This window comes from Dinoponera quadriceps, unplaced genomic scaffold (assembly GCF_001313825.1).
Source record: "Dinoponera quadriceps isolate SergipeBrazil2010 unplaced genomic scaffold, ASM131382v1 scaffold2600, whole genome shotgun sequence".
Lineage (NCBI taxonomy): Eukaryota > Metazoa > Arthropoda > Insecta > Hymenoptera > Formicidae > Dinoponera > Dinoponera quadriceps.
In genome coordinates, this window is record NW_014556795.1 from 2,360,552 (window position 1) to 2,382,528 (window position 21,977).

General features: G+C 41.1%; 3 protein-coding genes and 1 long non-coding RNA gene across 5 annotated transcripts; 2 read left to right on the forward strand and 2 right to left on the reverse strand.

Moving 5' to 3' along the window:
* On the forward strand, positions 1–3,046 carry LOC106748182 (zinc finger protein 37-like). Its single transcript, XM_014626437.1, has one exon. It carries the CDS (start codon positions 112–114, stop codon positions 2,122–2,124), a length of 2,013 nt encoding a protein of 670 aa, XP_014481923.1. The 5' UTR covers positions 1–111; the 3' UTR covers positions 2,125–3,046.
* Positions 3,047–5,394: 2,348 nt separating this feature from the next.
* LOC106748183 (lysosomal alpha-glucosidase-like) lies at positions 5,395–14,581 on the reverse strand. Its single transcript, XM_014626438.1, has 18 exons — positions 14,205–14,581; positions 13,251–13,719; positions 12,853–13,164; positions 12,491–12,648; positions 12,190–12,364; positions 11,834–11,924; positions 11,586–11,754; positions 11,447–11,516; positions 11,256–11,360; positions 10,922–11,179; positions 9,808–10,010; positions 9,603–9,710; positions 8,993–9,170; positions 8,262–8,410; positions 7,514–7,598; positions 7,169–7,439; positions 6,904–7,103; positions 5,395–6,786 (listed from the first exon to the last, which is right to left on the reverse strand). Exons 2-18 carry the CDS (start codon positions 13,659–13,661, stop codon positions 6,709–6,711), a joined length of 3,021 nt encoding a protein of 1,006 aa, XP_014481924.1. The 5' UTR covers positions 13,662–13,719; positions 14,205–14,581; the 3' UTR covers positions 5,395–6,708.
* Positions 14,582–14,776: 195 nt separating this feature from the next.
* Positions 14,777–19,893, forward strand: LOC106748187 (SAP30-binding protein). 2 transcript variants are annotated; one of them, XM_014626450.1, is made up of 3 exons: positions 14,778–15,193; positions 15,729–16,886; positions 17,042–19,893. In XM_014626450.1, the coding sequence occupies exons 2-3, from the start codon at positions 15,902–15,904 to the stop codon at positions 17,194–17,196; spliced, it is 1,140 nt and encodes a 379-aa protein (XP_014481936.1). In that variant the 5' UTR covers positions 14,778–15,193; positions 15,729–15,901; the 3' UTR covers positions 17,197–19,893. The 2 variants fall into 2 exon arrangements, with proteins under 2 accessions (XP_014481937.1, XP_014481936.1); XM_014626451.1 differs by having other exon boundaries at positions 14,777–15,193; positions 15,729–17,133.
* On the reverse strand, positions 17,631–21,945 carry LOC106748188. The gene is made up of 2 exons (XR_001374723.1): positions 21,840–21,945; positions 17,631–21,696 (listed from the first exon to the last, which is right to left on the reverse strand). It is a non-coding gene; the product is annotated as an uncharacterized LOC106748188 (long non-coding RNA).
* Positions 21,946–21,977: the final 32 nt, after the last annotated feature.

A 21,977-nucleotide genomic window follows, 5' to 3' on the forward strand; every position in this document is an offset into this window, starting at 1 on the left:
GGGTGATCGATAAATGCTGCGAGGATTGCATATACGGTATGCTGCGATAATCGATGCCGAGCGTCGAAGTCTCTGTCGCCTCGCCGAAGCCGACGAACGCTCGCTCGGGCAATGCTCAGCATGCAGGAGACGAAAGGGGTGGCCGAGCAGCCGCAAGAAGAGGTTCAACTGACCGAACTGCTGCCGGTGAAGCAGTCCCGCATCAGGGAGAACAAGGATGTGGACGCGACCGACGCTCTGAGGGCGCTCCGAAGTTTGTCGAGCGACGACAAGAGCGAAGGCTTCGGCCTGTTCAACTTCTGCAAGAACGTCGAGTCGGAACGTCCGCATCGACGAGCCCAGAAGAGAACGAACGAGTCGAAGGACGGGGAGGAGGAGAAGGACGCCAAGAGGAGGAAGAAGAAAGCTCCGAAGAGGAGAGGATCGAGGAAGAGGAAGGACGAGAACAGAGGAGAAAGCGACTCGAGTGAGTGCCTGAAGGCTCCCTTCGACGACGACGACGAATTCGGCGAAGAGAAGGGGCTCTACACGGGCAAGAAAGATTGCTTCAAGGACGAAGTTTACGTGTACAGACAGGAACCGTTGAATCCCGGGAAGGGACCAATCAATCGTAAGCAGGCCACCTTCAGCGACCACCAGCCCACTACGGACGGAGACTTGTTCGATAAAGCTGTTCATCGGAAGGACAACGCGAGGAAGAGGGCCGATGACTTCGCCGAGAAGGAGCTCAGACAGAAGATCGACGCGATCATCCAGGCGAATTACCTGCTGGAGCGCGAGAACAACAACGTGGCGGCGGAAAGCAGCTCCCCGCTCACCGCGATGAAGCTGAAGATGGATCAGATCCAAGCGAAGGACTCCGACTCCTCCCGGCAGCCGAGTCCGCTGAAGAAGTACCGCTGCGTCGTGTGCGACGCGCGCTTCAAAGGCAGCGGCGGCCTCCGCAACCACTACAAGGTGCTGCACACCACCGGGCCGGCGTACAAGTGCGACGAGTGCGGCAAGGAGTTCCCGCTGAAGGAACGGCTGAAGCTGCACGTGCGCACGCACACCGGCTTCAAGCCGTACAAGTGTCCGGAGTGCGACAAGAGCTTCGCACGGGGCGGCCAACTGGTGCAACACCGGCGCACCCACAGCCAGGTGAAGCCGTTCCGCTGCGGCCTCTGCTCCAACAGCTTCACGTGCGCGGCCAACCTCTCGCTGCACGTGAAACGGCACAACGGCCAGAAGGATCACAAGTGCGAGCTGTGCGGCCGCGCCTTCGTGCGCCGGGACGCCCTGAAGAAGCACCTCGAGTGCCTGCACCGCGACGTCAAGTCCTTCGTATGCGCGATCTGCAACAAGACCTTCAAGGGCCACCTGCCGCAGCACATGAGGACGCACGCGCGCGACCGTCCCCACGGCTGCGCCACGTGCGGCCAGCGTTTCGCCCAGAAGTCCCAGCTCACCGTCCACCAGAGGACCCACTCCGGCCAGCGGCCGTTCCGCTGCCTCGTCTGTTGGCAGGCCTTCGCCCACTCCACCGCCCTGAAGCTCCACACGCGCCGGCACACCGGCGAACGTCCGTTCAAGTGCAACCTCTGCAACGTCGGCTTCACCCAGCTGCCGCACTGGAAGAAGCACATGAAGTGCATACACGGCCTGCACGACCCGTACGGCTGCAGGCGCTGCGACAGCTTCTTCAGGATCAAGAGCGAGCTGGAGTATCATGAGAAAACCTGTCACCCGGAGACGGAGGAGCCCGAGACGGACGGCGACGGCGACGGCGCCTCGACCGAACTTCTCGAGAAACACTCGGTCGTCGCCAAGTACAAGCTGATGACGGTGGAGAAGATGAGGCTGCTGCTGGCGGTGCTGCTGCAGAGGATCAGCAAGCAGGAGAAGCTGAACGAGCTCGGCTTCGGCAAGCGGCTGATCGACGACGTTCTCGAGGACTCGTTGGTGTCCGCCGGCAAGGAGCCGGTCACGAGCAGCGACGGCCTGTCCGAGCTCGAGGTGCTCACTCGGAACTTGGAGATTTTCCTCGAGTGGACGATGCCCAAGGAGCACTGGGAGAACTTCCGTAGGATGAAGAAAACGCCGGAGGAAATCCTGGAAGCACTCACCGACTCACCGACCGAATAAGCGCGTTTGTTCGCAGTAAGTCTCACGAAGGAAGCAAGCGCCTCAAGGTGAACGACAAAGGTGTATCGAGTCGATCATTTACAACTCGACTTGCTCCCTTTTGCAGATTCACTCCGATTTTCATCCTTTCCATTGCTCTGCTCTTTTTAGAACTGAACTGGCTGCGCTACTTCGAGAAGCGTGCGTGCGTACGTACGTGCTTCTTCAACTGCGGCCAGCTCGGCTAAAAAGATGTCGTTTCTCTCCTACTCGCACGGAGCGAACGAATTTTGCTAATTGTTCGTTAATATTGTGACAACAAAAAGATTTGTTACGTGGACATTTTTGGACTGGTTGTTGTACAACAAAACGCAATCCAATTATTTTGCTCTATCCAGGTGATGTAAAATACATCCAGCAATTAATCTTTCCGCTGTGGAAATGAATTTCTTCTTGCCGTCACTATATTGACGAACCTTTGTTATTCTAGCAAAATTTCTTCCTGCGTGGCGTACAGACACGATCTCTCTACACATCCGCTATTCTTGATTACGATAATAATTACAAAGAGGCTAACAACGATTGTCACATGAGAAGGATGTCTTCGTTTGAGGGCGGATCGCTTCTAATCACATGGGAGAGGAGCGATCGAGCGATAGATAAATCTCACTGTTAGCGTCTCACCATTAGCGCGCGTCCGTAGTCTCTCATGTAGGATACTTCGGTTTTCCTTTTCTTTCTTCTCTTTCACCACCTTTTTCAACCTGGAGAATGCGTAACCCGTGCGTTTTCCGTGTGATATTTAATCTATGTTAATTAACGAACGTTAAGTAATGTCCCGAGGTGCCATGTGTCATAATACTTGCCATACTAAACCAGTGAGTGTGCCGTGTATCGTTCAGAGGCTAATCGCGAGTTCTCGGTTTACTTATAAGCGAGCGAATTTAACGGGGGGGNGGGGGGGGGGGCGACGAATATTGCCGAATTAATCGTCGACCGAAACGCGTCTCCGGGAAGCGAAGTGCCGCGCGATTTTACACGGCGGCGACTGAGATAGAGTTTAGACGTTCTCTTGCCCTATTTGTTAATATACATGTGCGCGCGCGCGCGCACACACACACACATACGATGCACACACTAGTAGAAAGTACGAGTACACGAAGGAAATCGTTTTGCACCGCATCTTATCCTTAATCGTAAGCACGACTGCTCGCGTCAAGCGTATACCAAAAAGAAAAAAAAAAGAACAGACAAAAACGAGGCTACCACGGAGTCATTCGCAATTACGTTCTTTCACTCGCGCAATCGTTATATTATCCTATATATTTATACAAATATACAACACACACATATATTTACAAATTGAATATTATGAGATTCTATTATGTGTTCATAGACACACACACATACACACACACACACACACGGGCGCGCCTGTAATGGAACTTTCGACACCGCGTCATCGGTACACGTGCACGCGTTCCCGTTTGTAGTTGACACTATTATTCGTTATTTATCTGTCTTTACGTGCGTCGAAGCGTAATTAACGATACGGTTAGATTGCCGGGCGAGCGCGCGATCGCGTCATTTTTAAATAGTCCTAAGTAAATGTGAGCAGACAATAATGAACGAGAAGGTTGCAAAAGAGAGAGAGAGAGAGATTAGGGTTAATATATTAATCATTGAGGAGATAGATATATATATATTATACATATATTATATCCATATACACACACACACACACACACACACACACACACATATACATATATTATGTATGTATGATATTACGCGATGTTACTGATGGTAACGCGAGAGAAAAGGAACATGATTACATTTCTTGCCTGGATTTTGGAAAGAAATCTTGGAAGAGTGACTTGCGCGAAGATACATCGTTGACATCAAAATGGTGGTTCATATTTAATACGAATAATTCTTTTCATTTTTACAATACAAGTAATTTGTTCCTGCGGACGGAAGACATGTCGCTCAGGAAGGAAAAAAGTCTTTCCTCTTACGCACAAAATCAAAATCGACTCGGCATTCGTATAATCGAGCGACACTGTCTCGTGTTTAACGCAAAGTTCCTTTCCTCGACCTACCATTGGGAAATTTCTCGATCGTGCATGCGGATGAAAATACCAAAAATACTGCGGTCAGAGATGCTGTTGGTCTTTCGTTCGCGAGACTGAGTGAGTGGAGGTATCGCTGGAGAGAAGAACGATTTGTTTTCAGTTCCTTTTATTTGCAATACGCAGAGTACGATCGAGGTGTGCTATCGGATCCAAAGACTTTGTTACTTTCGTTGCCAAATATATCGCGTACCGTTATGTTTATGATATATATCGGGTTATATGCTTGACGAGTTCGTAGGGAAATTTTTACGGAAAGCTCAGGCCCAGTCGAAATTTTGGCCCTAAGAATTAAATCTTTAATTCTACAATATAATAGGAATTAAAATAGCAAAATAGATTTAATTTCAATTCTAATAATATAATCCCTATTTTGAGCCTGATGGTTTAATTTATCTTAAATTTCCATTTTCACTTTTTCATCGTCAAAATTAGTTGTTAAAGGTAGCATTAAAATTCAATCTGTAAGTGAAGAAAAATATTTCGTTGACAGCGAATTGTTAATTACACTGAGAAGAAGAAATTGAAATTTTGCCAAATTATTGTTCCATGTAACATTTTCTTCGATATTTATTGGTTAGAAAAAAAATATTTGACTGTGATGACGGAACGTATATTTTTGTATACCTAAGTGTTCTTATTAATTAGTTTATTTGCTAGGGATAAAATTTTATTTCGCCATATTTAAACGTTTATTTCTGTGAAATAAACCTTATATCTCATTTAAATAAATCTCTAAGTCTTTTTTCTCGTGTGCCATAGAGACAATTTGGACAGCAAAAAAATGTATTAAGATTATTAATTACTATTTTTCTGGACATATAGACAGCAAAATAATTTGGCTATGCGCTAACTAAATTTGATCGTTAAAACGATTTTGCTACGCAACGGCAAAATTATTTTTTCCGTGTAATAAATCTATTTGTTGTCCCCGTAGTAACTGACAATTTGCTGTGTCAGCAAAATTACTTCTTTTCCCGTGTAGAATTAAAGAGAAAAGTTAAAAAAATCAGTCAGTATCGTCAAAGTAGATTCTTATTAGTCTGTAAGAGCCATCATCTAAGTCTAAGGTGCAAACTAAGAGAGTGGCGTCAAAATTTCGACTCAGGAAAGCCGATTGTCTCCCATTGTCACCAGGCAGCTTTTCGTTTTTTTTTTCTTTTTTCGATAACTTCCTGTCATAAAAAAACGGCTGATGTATTATTGAATAAAGTTACGGCCGGCTGTAAAAATATCAACTTTAAATCCTTCGCGAAAATCCCCACGAACTTATTCGCCAATAATTTCCATGTTCTTATTACTAGCACAGGTATCGAGAGAGTGAGAAGTACATTTCGCGTGCGTCGTTTATTACACGAGAGAACAGAAGGAAGAAGAGGCCGCGTTTGCGAGCGCGCGTGCCTTATGCGTTAACATGAACGAGGCATACGACGCACGCGGTGACTTATCGTTTTAACATTTATTCAGAAGATCGAAATCTACTCGCTTCGACCGGCGCTTGCAAATGAGGGTCGGAGTGCATTTTGAATATAGATCGAGGTCGAAAAGGTGAGTTGCGCCTCGCACGGCCATTGGGGGAAACTGCGTCTTCCTACTTCGACCAAGTCGACTTAGCATATTTCAGTGGTTTTCAGTTACGGTACCAAAAGCGAATAAAAAGCTACGTGGTTACCTCCGTGAATTTTGTTATTCCTCTCTCGCGTTTTTCCTTCTTTTTTCTTGCTCGATATCGCGGAAGATATTTCGATCGTTTTCTCCTGTGCCTGTACATTCGGTACAACAGCGGTCGTAGTACTATTTATTGTTTTTCCTCTCTTTAGTGCCATAAACTCAGGCATATATTTGTACATTAATATATTGTAAAGACGAGAAGATTTGAATAAACACGTTTCTTTATTCGCTCGTCTCCGTTTGTCAAACCCCATCTCGTTTATTCCCACGAGTGAAAATTTGTCAATCATATCGCCCGGTAATACTATTTATACATAAACTATATCACATTATAGCAAGCACCGGTGCATATTGTAGCAAGCAGATCTTTACATCACATTGATTATGACAAGATTTACGTTAAAAGTTCGAATCAGTGTGACTTAACAACGTTGTCCGAACAGAGGTTCTGTTATTCTGTGATTTGGCACTGGTCAGAATTCCAACGAGTCCTATCTATATTAGAAGTTTTCCTAGAGGATTCAAAATCTCTGTTTGTTAGGTCTCTTCAACCTTTTAAAGCGAATGTTCCTTGAGTCGAGTAGTTTTGAGACCAAGTCATTGGGAGTGCTCAGTAAGACATATTTTACCCTGTATTTAATTATCTCTGATCTGTGTTGATTTTCAGATCTTCATAGATACATTTATTACTGATATAGTAGGGAATATTAAGTATGATACGTAATGTTCGGAAGCGTTCAATAATGTCCGTTCAATAATGTACTTTCTTTGGCAGTTCCCCAAAGTTGGATCCCGTACGGTTTCACAGAAATGTCGTGTAAGTCCAAGTAAATACGAACGGTTGCTTCATGTCCACTTGGAAATCATAGATACTCAAATTCTAAAATAATTCAATCACATGTTCCAACGTGCGCGTGTGAAAAAATTGTCGTTTTCACTAATAGAAAATTCTCCATCGTAGTTTAACTTATAAATCGACATTCAACGGCATGCTTACCTTCGTGTCGAAATTGTACGCGAATCTGACGGGATTGTCGTTTAAGCGAACCATTACGACCGGAGCTATTCCCAAGATCTCGACTCTGCCAAGAGTCACTTCGTCGTTGAAAATGCCGTCCATTCTCGCGCTTAGTAACTTCGATACATTTGAGAACGCATTGAAAGACAACCACAGATACTCGTTCTTTTCGATGGAATCTGTGGATTTTGATGAAGGAAGGACGTCGCAAGATCACAAGAGTGCAATACGACAAGTTACCCACCTAGACTATCACCATCGTCCCAATAGAGTTCTCCTTCGGCGTAACCGGCTTCGTTCAGAGCCACCAATAATTCAAAATCGTTCTTCCTGCTCTCGGTCGTAGTCGCAGCCGGCTTCTGTGCTGGGAGTATCGAGCCGCCGCGAATCAATAGCGGTATTTCAGTGAGCAACACGGGCAGCGTGAAGTGCTTCCCAATGGAGAAGAAGGACGCGAGGGTGTAATAATCATACCACAATCCGCGTGGGATGTAAACGGTTATATTATCTGCGTCCTGTAAGAACATAAATGACGATTAGGATAATAATATCGAAGGATTTCTCTGATAAAACAATCGAGTAGCCGTACCTCTTCGAGAACTGGATTAATCATGAGCGAACTTCCCCAGAGAAACTGCGTATCAACGTCGTAAGTCTGCGTATCGTAGGTGAACCTACACGCGAATGCAATAAGTGTGTGATAAAATTCGATCGTGTACCCACACGATAGATACAGGGTTTTCCATTAAGAGGTTTCATTTTTTATTTCGCGCCATTTCTAACTTGTTAATAATAGAACTGTCATTCCTTGACGGCTGACAAGTAAAACGGTGGAACGAAAGTGGAACGTACAGAAATTGTGAGAATTCGCTACAAAAGTGGTGAAAATTTCGCAAAGTTCGTGAACTGCTACGAACGATGTTTATTTCCGGCGGGACGGCGCAACGATCGCGTTATTGCGTGAAAACTTTCCATCATAGTCCGTTGGACTATTTTCTTCGAGGCTGTGTGAAGGATAAGATCAATCCTCCGCAAACGATTCAAAAGCTCAATATCAAAAGTGTTATTCGCAAAATCGATCCGCAATTGTGCGAAAACGTGACGCGAGATTAAAAAAAAAAAAAAGTGGCCATATGTAAAAAAAAAAAAGCCGAAGCGACCATTTATCAGATACCACACTTGATCGGACAGTCTGTGCTTTGCATTGGAATATCACCGCTTTAAAATAAAATTCCATTTTTCTAAACATTTAAAATGAAATCTCTTAATGGAAAACTCTGTATGATGGAACTCGTTGAAAATGTTGCATACGCGACGTTACAGCAATCGATACGTACTCAAAGAATAACGGGCGCACCACCGTGTCGCCAAACAGATGAGCTTTGAAGAACAACGTATATAAATACGGTAAGAACCGGTAACGTATCTTGAAAGCATTCCTCGAGGATTGTACAACCAAATCGCCCAAAGCGACTGGATCCTGTTCCTGTGCGTAATATATATTTACACGTTGTATTTCGGTGACCGTGCATACATTTCGTTGTTAATCCCTTAACTGACGGAAACACAATACGGCGTTTTGATATTGTTGGTAGTTCGATATTTCTAAAATTGGATATTCCAAGGTTTTCGGGGTCGTTCTGTTCAATAGTCAGTTTCAAAATTCAAGATGGATGTGATACGGCAGTTTTGTCATAATCAAACAAAATAACGCTTATACGGGTATCATGTTAGATGCGCCATTTTTTAAATTAACATTTTTGAAGTTATTAATTCGCAACGAACAACTCAAAAATACATTAGATATACAAACAACTTACAAAAGATGTCCAGTTTCATTTTGACGAATAAAATCGTGATTTTAGTCGCCATATTGGACCCACCATTTTGAATTTGAAGAAATCCGACTTGATATTCGCAAACAGTAACCTCAAGATAAACCCCTAAATATAAAATTTTAATAATATTTCTTAATTTTTGAAAATCCATTTTTTGCTGGTTTCAGTATTTTTGCAAAATTCAACTTAATAGTCAACGACAAAGAGTTAATTGACGTATAGACACTCACGATCGTATCATCGGAATTGTGATTTCGAGAGAACGGATAAAAGGCGCCAAGCTGCATCCAACGGTTGCACAGCGCAGCGGTTGTGTTGCCATTGAATCCGCAAATATCAGCGCCTACCATGGGGATTTGGTAGAAATTTACCGATAAGATTGCTGGAATGCTCATCTTCATATCGTGCCTGATGAAACAATTTCTCAGAATGAGTAGAAATGAAGAGATCACAATGATATATGATAAAAATATAAAATCAATAAATAAGGTACGCAATTATAAAAAAAAAAAACTACAACAATAAGAACCAACGCAGGTAATTGATTACAGAAAGTAATTTTTAATAAATGCCTTCCAATTTGCGCGGAAGAGATCATGAAATATAAACATTTCGGTCTGAATTTAGAAAAAGATCAATCTAAAAGATCTAAGGTCTAAAAGATCAAGATCTAAATTCAAATTAAAACGTTAATATTTTTACAGCGTTTATATCTATTTAAAATTACTCTCGACAACCATCTCCAATGGCTCTTATGGACCTAGTTTTTCATGATCGCATAAAATTATATATATATATATATATATCTATATATAATCTAAACTCCTCTCTTATACTCACCATGACGAATAAACGTCGCCCGTCCAGTGGCCGGCATAACGACCGTGTCCCACCCACGTCGAGCGCGATATTATAAACGGTCTCTTCTGTCTGATTTTACTGAGGGCACTGCGTGTGGTTTTAGAAAACAAACGTATCTCAAACAAGTTCTTTGGGACAGTTTGAACAGATTTTGTAACAGACAGCAGTGTCGATTTCTACTTACTAATTCGTGACAATCGCTTGACTCGTCCCGTAAGTATTGTGGAGATCGTAGTGAGTGCCTAAATAGTGTTTTGCATTCATACACAGAGTCTTCGCGGCGAGCAAACCACCGACGACGTTGGGTAGGTATTCAGGGTAATCCAGAAATGTGCACGGGCAACCGTCTTCGTGACCGTTGTAGAAATTGGATGGCTCGTTCATATCCTTGGTGCAATCGGAATATTTAAGTGGAAGAGAAGGAGAGAGAAAGAGAGAGAGAGAGAGAGAGAGAAACCATTATTAAAAAATTATACAGGGTGTCCCATCGTACAAAAATTCTCGAAAGAATCCATCTCATCGTGGTAGCACCCTTATAACCGTTCGTGTTGCCATACCTGAGCGTGGAAAATGTCAGTTGTACGATTAGACAACTTTGGTCGCTAAGACTCCGGAGTAGCCAGCTAAGAACTTCGTGTTGACAGTGGCGACACAGTTCAAAAGAATGAATCGATAGAGCGCTGCAAACGCTTCGAAAAATTTGTAGCGCTCGCTAAACCGCACTCGTATGCATGAAGAGCGGCGTATTGACAACGAAATTTTGTGTCGCGCACCATTTCTTTATTACTCGCTCAATTATGCAGGTGTGACACGCTTGTTAAACTCGTAAAAATGGACGAAAACCGAGATCAGCTTGGAATTTTATATGTGGAGTATGTTTTCCACCTCCTTTCAACAGTTGTGTGTTTTCCTATATGAATAAGGTTTCTAATCTCACGCACCTCTTACGGCTATTTATTGACTATCAGGAGGGGGAACGAAGAGTTTTCGTCCACTTTCACAAGTGTCTTCGAGCGATCTCAAAAGTGTTGTTTTATCCAAATGTCTTTTTATCTGCAAATGGCACGCAATATTTCTCAACGTGTCTTTTCTCGCCTATGACGTCATGAATCTAATATGGCAACTACTCCAGAGCCATACAAATTATTGTAGCCTCGCCAATTTCATACTTGAACTTTCGTTCTTGGAATGTCCCAAAGAATCTGTCAAGGATATACGGTGGTGATTCTGAGACACCCTGTATACATGCAATTACACAAGATGTGAAGGACCAATTGTTCGAATTAATCGAGACTTACGATCCATGCACCATCATACGCGAAGCTATCGTGCATATTGCTCATCATGTCTGTATAATAATCGATCGTTTTCGGATTTGTGAAATCAGGCCACACCGTAGAAATGAGATTCCAGACCTTGCCGGTGAAAGGTTCGTTCGACATACCGTCTTTTATGAATATGTCCTGTTTTATACCTTCATCATACGGGAGATAAGAGCCATTGTCCTCGGAAGCAGATATTCCGGCATCGATCAGGGGAATATAACGCATTCCAGCCTGCAAATGAAAAAGCCAATATATATCTTTGTTGCTTACAGATCTCGCGTATTCTTTTTCTGAATATATATTTTACCGAGTGAATCTCTTCCACAAATTTCGGCAAATCCTTGAACGTGTCCTTATTGTAAGTGAAATCGTTATTTTTATCCATATAGTCCAAATCGTTCCATTGAATGTCCTGTTGACGACACAATATGGTTAAAACAAACTTACAGTCGCTCGTATGTCAAAATGTTTCACAAATGATATGAGAAGAAATGTTACAAATGGGATTCCAGCTGCTCTTGTTCGGTTCCATACTGCTTTGGTGTTTTCTAAGTCTCCATATCCATATCTGGTAATGTATAAACAGTATTATATAATATTATTGCGTGTACTAATATTGAATTTTATAGTATCTTACCTGCATAAGTGAAAGCCAAGCGACCAATAAGGCGGCATGAACGGTTTGCCCACGATTTCAGAATACTGTCTTACAACATCTGCCGGAGTAGGCCCCAAGAAGAAATAAATATCAAAAATGCCACCGATTGTCCTGAACGTTAGAGCTGGTGTAGGCTGCAATATTACGTCTGATACGAGATACGAGATAAACGATTTACTTCAAACGTAACAATGTTATGTCGCACGTACTGAACGAAAATAACATACCCATAGCATTACTGTTTAAAAATAAAACTCCATGAGCCATACCAGAATCTTCAACGACAATGTAAAACGGATGAGATCCGTACAAATTTGCCTAATCAAAAGAATGGAGAAAAAAATTACACACACAGAGAGAGAGAGAGAGGGATTCATTTTAATCTTAAGTTTGCAATAGAGTTTTAAGCCTTAAAGCATTTATTATATACTAGGACTAACAGGCAAATATTTTGAAAAATATGGAAGCCTGTGTAAGATGAATCATCCTGCTGTGGTGTGTGTGTGTGTATGTGTGTTACGTTATTCGTTACATATACAATGGCATCATATTCGTGTGCGATTGATGACACAAAATAACTTACATTTTCTGTTGGTGGTTGATCTTTGTTGAACAATGTAAATGACTGCCATTTAGTATTTAACTTTAAGCTCGATTCATGCTCACCAATGCCGTAAATGTTGGTTGTGGGAAGCAATGTACTTATTTGCAAAAACTGATCGGAAAAGATAAAACCTCCGATTCCAATGGAATTGAACCTACATATAGAATGTAAATAATCCAAATAATAAGCTCATAGCTGTAATGATATGCTGAAAAACTAACATTCCTGAATTTGGAGCTTTAAAGAAAGATTTTATATTTAAATATAATAGTATACTTACAATGTTGTGCCATCGCTAACTCTATTAATTGTAAAACCAGGTCTCACATTATCACTCTTAAATTGATACTTTACGTCAGCGATCTGAGATAAGAACGGTTTTGTGTCTGATCTAATCGGCCATGGTGGTTCATATCGCGCCTTCAAAGGATCATACATCTGAAAATTACATTGTATATATTACATTTTCTTATTATTAAATATAATTATAAATTAGTACTATTATACAAATTATTTTCTTTTTCTATTTCTTATATAATAACACAGAATATCTTCATCATATACTTATGCAAGTAATATATATATATATATATACATGTGTGTGTGTGTATGTATGTATGTTTATTTATTTATTTGTTGTACCTTCACACGTAAAATTGAACTGTCTACACCAGTAGCTTCTATCTTCACAAGAGACACATCATCCTTGTACGCAGATCTACACTTTTGCTCAAGAAAGCCTGAGAAACCATTGTCATCTCGACTATAATTAATAAATTTATACAAGTTCCACTTTTCAGGATAATAACAATATGGAACATTCAGCGGCACATGTTCTGTCGTTTTAAACTTGTCAAGGGGTTTCCAACAACATCCTCTATTTGCGCAAGAAAGTTCCGATGCACCATCCTCTGGATGACAATCGAAACGCAGTATTTCAGGGATATTATCACACTGTTAAGAACACACAAATAATATAAGCATTAATGATACGTTATCTATGCATTCTTCTTAATACAGAAAAATTATACTTTGCTTACTACTTCACAGATAAAAGCTGTATTTTTTCCAGTTGAATTATCTACTTCTTTTAAAACGATTTCCTCATAATCGTATTCATCCTCAATATATATGTCTGAATGATCTACATGTAATATATGCTGACTTATGCTGCCAGCCAGTGATAATATGAACATCAATGAAAAAATTATGAAACCAGAGCCAAGGCAGAACCATATTATTCCTCGCTTTATGCAAATATGTTTATTGGCGTTATTAAATTCTCTTTGATTATAATTTTGGCTTGCCAATGACTTGTAAATTTTATTTAACTTTATATTTACTTTATTACCAATTTTCATCATATCTTTTAAAGGTTCAGCTTCCATTGTTATGGTATGATGCATTGATTTTTCATGGATATTATGTTTGCTTACTGTTACTTGTGCCATTTTCAACTATAAATTAAAGCGTTAGTATTTAACTGCTGCAATCCTTAAATGATTATATCTGAAAGAATATTATATGAGAAGTATATTAAAATATCACATAATCCACAGTAATCCATATAATTAATATAATTTAGCTATTAATATAATGATAATAAAAAAACAGATGAAGATACAAGAATAACTTGAATTTTATATGAAATATTTTCCTACATAACAATGGTCCTATATAATATTTCCATATCTTTGTGACAAATGTATATTTCAGCTTGACAATGTATGTACCTTATCTTAAACAAGAGAAACATTTTGTAACTATTCTTGTAACTATTCTTGAACGCAACATTAAATCAAAATATACAGACTCTTAGAATCTCTTTTACATCCAATGATATGATGTCCACAAATATATGTCAGTCTTCTATTAACAATACAACATAATATCTCAATTTTTTACAGCACTAAATTGCAGAATTATCTTTGAACAAAGGATCCTCACACGAGTCACATCCGCACACACTCTTCTTATCATAATATTATCATTACCTTTTTATCGCCACAGTTACAGCTCGTTGAACGTTGTCCATTTTTTCATGATTGAAAAGAATAATTGTTCAAGCATGAAAGTATATTTGACTGGTCGTTGAGACGTATGTATCACGTAAAGATATAAAAAGTCTTGTTGGGTGAATCGAAGAAATTGAAAATAGTGAAATTACGCGTCTCACTCGTCGTTGAGTCGTATTACGTGCTCAACTCCTCCTTGAAAGCAAGTGGCGACTCGTAACGGAGACAATCGTATTACATGTTAATCAATACATTGAACTAGAGAACATACTGGAATGAGCATTGCCTTTGTTTCTAGCAGATAACCTCGCGCCGAAAGAGAAAATATCTAAGTAATATTTGTCTATTTGTGTCCGTCTTATCTGTGTAAACTATATAGCATGTTAGTAAGATAAAGAGCGAGATATTATTTAGACGTCGCCACGCCCATTCCAATATATTCTTTTTATTTCAATGAATCAATAATAATCAATTTATTAAACTCGGCTAATATAAAGCCCGTATCATACCAATCTTATACGAGAAATTGACCAATCACAATCGAATTATAGAAGAAAGGTCAATATCTTACGTTTTTAAATTCTCTTGTAGACCCGCTTTCCGCCCGATTGAATTGAAATTTGACCAATCAGTGTAAAATTCACTAAATTTCACTAAATCTGAGTTCAGTTAACTTTATACTGGTTGGCCAAATTCATTTCAATCCCCAATCCGTAGTTTGACACGAGTTCTAGAGACTTTCTTAGCCGTTAGAGATTTTCAGGGAATGTTTTAGGGGAATATTTCGAGCAGCTATCTGAGCAGCACTGTTTTAGACGCAAAGTATCTCGGGAAGGAACGCGCTGATGGTGAAATAATCTCGTTTTATCCAGGTTTATTGGATATTCTTTTGGCGATTTTGCTAAAGATTGATATAATGTACAAACGATTGAGTTTAAATTAACCTTGGTGACCGTGGACGTTGAAAGGTAAGCGAAGAAGATTTCGACACGTTAACGATCGAATTATATCGCTTCAGTCTAACCTACATTTCGTTTGTTAGCTTGACCTCAAATGCACAAACTAGGATTAGTTTTGACGAGTCCGTACGTTTTAAACCAGCGTCAGTATGTTCGTTCTTAGTTACTTATCGATGAACTGTTGCTTGTCACGGGAATAATTCTCACGGAACATATAATTGTAAAATCAACCGTGACGCCTGTCTCTGGGAAATTTCAAGACAATGGTTACTATGCGTACGAGCTTGTTCACTGAAATATGACAATAACTTGAGCTGAAACATTGATTTTTTGCAAAGCAACCAATATGCACATATTGTTCGTAAAATTTGCCCGAATGGTTTTTACTCGAGTACGCAAAAATCGATAGTGCAAAGATGTTCTTAATAAGTTAAATAATATCTTTATTCATCGGTGGCTTCCATTCAGGCTGCTTATCTCTTTGAATGATTTGATAAATATTGTAGGAAGAAATGGATGAAGCAATACAACATTTTAATTTCAGGTTCGTACTAAAAGCGACCAAAGCTCAACGCGCCCATAAGAGCCTCCCTGTCCCCGCGCCTTACGTGGCTTACGTGGCTCACGTGCGCTGGGCCAGGCCTACTACGCCAGACCGGTGAGTTCCCACACAAAATATCGCTTGGTAGCACGGTGGGCACTCAAAGCCAACTAACCATGTCTGTACAAAGTGTTGCTCTGGCATCTCTCACGGCCACCTATACCGACTCGGAGGGCGAGGACGGGGTGGAAGACGAGCGCCTGCAGGAGGAGAATTCGAACACTCCCCAGGGGGCCGCCCCGCATAATGCCCAAGTCGGTTGTCAGCCCCAGGCCCGATCCATCAGTCCCATATCTGGCCGTTCAGCCTCGCACAGTCCCGTCGTCGGCAAGTTCGGTAGTAGCGACTTGCCGGACGCGAGCACGAAGGTGCAGCGATTGGTCTCTTACTTTGACGACGCGGTAGTCTCCGACGACGAGGGGGCGGCCGTTGCACTGCCGGCGCCGTTGTTGACGACGGCGAGCGCGACGGTGGCGGAACGCACCGAGGAGAACGGTCTCTTCCCGGCCGCCGCCGCCGCTGCCGTCGTCGCTGCCACTGCCACCGTCGCCGCCGGCGCTGAACGCCGGTCGCCCACCTCGCGTCCCGGAGAATTGCTTTCAGATGGCGTCGAGGCCGGGGACACATGCGGGGTGACGATACCACCGGAGCCGGCGGTACCGTGTCCCCCCGAGCTGCAGGAGAAGATCGCTATCCTCTGCCGGAAGATGGAGAGCGGCGGGCTGGACATGAATTTGCTAATCCAGCAGCGCAAGGATTTCCGGAATCCCTCGATTTATGAAAAACTCATTCAGTTTTGTAGCATCAACGAGCTGGGCACCAACTATCCGCCGGACAGATTCGACCCGTTCAAGTGGGGCAAGGATTCGTACTACGAAGAGCTCGCCAAGGTGCAGAAGGCGGAGATGGACAAGCTCGACAAGGCGCGCAAGGAGAAGACGAAGATCGAGATCGTGTCCGGCACGGCGAAGCGGCCGAACAGCTCGTCCGGCGGCGCCGAGGACGACGCCAAGAAGCGGAAGAGCAAATGGGACCAAGTGGCAACCGGCGGCTCGGCCGCCGCCGCCGCCGTCGCAGCCGCAGCCGCTGCCGCCGCGACGGGTAAGCCCACGGTCCTACTCACCCAGCCCACCCTGACGACGTTCACGTCGTCGTCCGCCACCAAACCCACCGTTATATCGGCCTTCGGCTCGCTGCCGAAGAAGAGATTGTAACATATCGTGTAAAAAATCCACTGTAAATAATTGTTCGTTAAGGTGCATCGTTTCTTACTGCGGGGAGAGAGAGAGAGGAGGTTCTGCGAAGACCTCTTCGGAAACTTAGATCCTTGGATCAAACCGCCGGTTATCACGCGGACGGTGTTTCTTCTTCCCCTTCTGCATCTGAATTTCTACGGAGTCGAGCGAGTTGAAACTCCTTCCTTAAAGGCGAATTCAAGGATTTAAGAGTTCGAGCGAATTTATTTATTTGCCAATTAAATCTATTGTAAAATTATGTTCACATCGCTCTCTGAGTTGAAAGGTATGAAAAGAGCTTTTCAGGCTTTTGTATTTTTCGTAGTTGGAGCCTACTTCCGGGATCTCCAAAACCTCTTGACAAGATTCTTCTCAAACAACGCCAGGTATATCAAATCGATTTGGAGATAAAGATCTGCGCATACATCGAGTTCTTTGATTTCGGATACTTAGATCTCTATTTAAATCCTTGAATCGAACTTTCTGAAATTCCTTCCGAATCTTCTTAACGATAGGAACGATTGAAACGCGCAGAATTACAATAAGTCGAGGAAAAGCATTCGACGCATCTGTGAGTTTGAGAATACAAGGATCTAAGAACGCAGGAACGTAGGTACTCGTATATATTTAAGAACAAATGAGATCTATAACGGTCATAGATCAAAATGCGTAAATATATTGTAAATAATATAAATTTCACAAATATAACTCTTTGTATGCAAGAGACATGAAGGAAGAGAAATCAGCCTCTTGTGAACATAGGTCCTTGGATTGCCGAAGCCTTTTAGAGACTTCCTGGTGCGGGGAAAAAAATCAATCAGACTTGGAGAGACCGAAATCGTAAAGTTTTCAACCACGTTTTCTAAAGATCTAACCGATGAATTTGAAAAGGATCTAAATGATTCGATCATATGCATGATATGCGAGTCTAACGAATTCAATGATTCAAGAATACATTTGCAAATCCAAGAACCTAGGTATTACGAGCCGAGAAATATATCTATGGTAAATAGAATCGACTAGGACTTGGATAATTTTAGAACCTTAGGACTATATATATTATATATATATAAGAACCGACAAATGCACTGATTTTGCAACCCATGAATAATAGATGATAAGTAAGATGATTCATTAAATTTTGATATCGATGAATTTAAATAGTCACTGTTTCGAGAAGCTCCACAAACTTAGGGATTCGTGGAATTAGCTCAAGGAATTAAAAATTCATTGAACCGCGCATACTCAACATGTATGTGCAGAGGGACTTGAGAAACACCCTTAAGAATCGGAATAATACACGAGAGTTCGTATAGGTAAACTCGCAAGTTTAAATTCCACCAATTATAGTAATGTTCATACAAGGAAAACAACACCAAGTGTCATTATTGTGAATACATGATATATATATATATATAAAAGTTTATTTATTAAAATTCAGAAGGAAAAGCTAGCACTTTTCTAAGAAGAATACCTCGATTGAAAACAAACTAATATATTCCTACATGATAATGTAATTCTAATGTGCATACTTTGGGTCTGTTCTTTGTCACTGAACCGGTGCACATTTTCGGAACGTGGAAAGAAACGGATACATATCTGTGATTTCTTGTAAGGAAGAGGGAAATAGAACTAGTGCAAGCTGGTGCAGGGATTTCAGCTACAAAAAACAGACCTTTTGTCACAAATTAACGTAAAAAGATCGATTACAATACGAAGAAACTGCGAAACTGTAGTAGCTTTCAAAAAAAAAGCTGTCCTGTCGATTTGTAAATCGGTAAATTATGCTTAAAATTCTTGCTTCAAGGGATTTTTAAATTCTTGACATTTGCAGCGTGACTGGTGTCTATTTTTTATCGTATATGTATATGTTTACATACAACGTGTACACCGAATTTAGTTAAACTCTTTGTTAAGATAAATATATTGATTGAAGGAAAGGCATTGATGTGGAGAATGGAATAATCGTATTTATTTTAAGAAAAAAAACGGAGCGATAAGCAATTTCGAGTGGAATTACGTTGGTCGATTGGATTTTCCTCTTTCCTTTTTTATCACGACAAGTTCGTATCGTCGTTTTTTTCATACTTAAATAATGAAGGAGATATGCCTGCAAAGTATTACGTCATTTAATCTTCTGTTCACCGTCGTAATAGTGTTAATGGAATTTTATAAGATCTATTTATTGGAAAAACATCTCGTTCGTTTTCCGAGAAATTTCCAAGGAAAAATAAGATATCCGCGAGGTGACAAATATCGTCACAAACAGAATCGCTCCAAAAGTAAAAATTGCTATGTACCGAGTGTTAATTAATTACCGAACATCTGTAATCGTATAATTGCGTAATTATACATGTAATGTTCTAAATCGATTCGTGTTGTAGAGATTTGTAATGCGTCGCAACGGATTTTTTTCTAGCAGGGTCGCATCCTCGCAGGACATGCACCGGTATAAAGCTAGACACGTTAAATATCGGGCTGCGTTCAGCGTCGGCGCTGCATCAGCTCTTTGTGCTGCTTTTCTGATAGATTCTTACGAACGATCTCGACAGATGGGTGCGCTCTGTAATGCGCTGCTGCGTAATCCAGCTTTTTTTTTTAACAAGTTACTTTCAGCGTGCCGGAAAATATATCTTGCTTTGCAAGCGTTGGAAAAAAAGAGAGCACAAACCGCTGAACGCAGCCGTTAACTCCGCGCGTACGCGGGGGGGTATCTGCGATTCGTGTGCGTCAACAATCGAATCGATATGAAACGTGCGCTAAGACAGACCGGATCGTTCATTTTTTTACATGGGAAGACGAAATTCTCTCTCGGACTTTGTATATACACGCTCATGTGTCAATGGAGAACGGAATATACATTATGCAAGTTACACTGTGTACTTTTTTTTTTTTCTTATCGGTTGTAACAGAATAACGATGCTATATACTTCTTGTCTTCGTAATTATGTTTACAGTCCATACTCTGGAATTTAAATTTATCGTTTTCTTTCAGATTTATAGCGGATGTCTAAAAAAATGTACCGCACACACATGTACTTATGTATCTCTTTCTACTGATGGACCTCAATTTTCCTTCATCAACCATTTACATGGATGGTTATTTTAATTATGAATTATTGAAGAGTGTTCCAGCAAAACTTCGTGTTTGGAAAAATAGCCATGGATGAAGAACTTACATATAAAGAAGCCTTTTCATGGTAGCGTTACAGAGCAATCCATTGTCTGCTGATTGGCTCCGACGCTACCATGAATTTGCTCCTTAAAGCGGGGAGCACAAACTTCTGCATAAGTTCTAATCTGCAATAGATGCCCTAAGTCTTATGAAATTAAATTCCAATCACAGTGAATTATTCTCTTCACATTCGACTCCGGTCAATTTCTTAAGGCTCAGAGACCGAAACTTAAGTGCCGGTCTACAATATTTTACGGTTTAAAACACCTTTTGCAGATCGGGATTTACAATTGATTTTGCATTTCTAAAAATGCACCAATCAGAACGATGACCCCGATCGAGTCAGCAAATCGGAAACGCCAATAGACAAGGAAAAAGCAGAATAGAAAAGATGCAATAGCAGAGTGACTAATTGAGTTCCGATCGCGAAAAGCCGAATACTCCCTGTGCACAAGGAAAGCGAAAATCCACGAAACGGAAAAATCCAATTTTCTTCACGATCGATCAATCAACCCTAGTACGCTAATGAGTACAATTATTCAATGAATTCGTCAAGTTTCCACGAAATGAAACGCACATAGTTTCACACATACGAATATACAGCTTTCAGAAAATCCCGGAAACACATACCGCAGAGGAGACCCATGTAACTTTGATAGACCGTAACTCCAGCTCAGATTAATATTTTTCAATGTTAATAATTTTCATGTTCTTTTTTATTTCGAAGCTTTGAGCTTTAGAAATATACCCGAATAGATTCCAATACCGAAAAGTTTCATTTTGTCAAGTTATGAAATTAAAACTAAATATCAAAAATAGAATGTATGGAGCAAACGAAAATTATAGTTGGTCTGCGAGACCCATGATGTATATTTTAGAGTTAGGATAAAGAAAGAAAATGTTAGGTTTTTAAATCTCGGAAAATGCACAAGCTTTGCGCCTAAATATAATATGTCAATCGGCCGTACCGAAGAAGTTAAGAAGAAAGTATAGAAAATTACGTTCCACAAGACGGAATGTCAAAAATATTTATACACAGTTCTACACTCACGGACCGCCGAATAAACACGTCTCGTCAGCACAAGACGAGGAAGAGAAAGCCTCTCTCGGAGCACTACCTCAACACCATAACCTGGCAAATAGAACTATCGATAATCTCGGTCGATTCGATATCGATAGAACTGTCGAAAATTATCGATGTTTCTCTGCACTATCGATAGTTTTGTCGTACATATAGTTCTGAAATTCACTGTCAAAATCGATGTTGCGTATATATACTATAGATTTTCAGTGCTGGCAGCGGAACGCCGACTGATGGCATACCAGTGCGATATCCAATGAGCGTGCAGCTCTCTCTTGAAAAAGTAGTGCGTTGGGCTAGGAAATTTTGCCTAGCCGTCAGATTTTCATTGATTCCTCCAACATTAACAGATTCTCACTTAGGAAGAAATGCATTACCGACTTTAAACCAGCGTCCTTTTACCGAGAGGGGATTCGTCACCTACCCGAAAGATGGCCAAAATGTGTAGATTACTTTGTTGATGATTAAAGTTTTGAGTTTGTATAAATAAACGTTAATTTTCATTGAAAAACGCCGATAATTAATTTATATATTACATATAATAGATTATGTACAATACTCACGAGGAGAAGATTCGCCTTAAACCGAAACGAGCAGTCCCTTTCGAAAGAATAATGAAACGTTCCGCTGAACGAGCGGTCATCCGGCGGAAACAAAGGCAGCGCTCGGTTTGAAACAAACGGACCCGCCTCGAAGAGCTG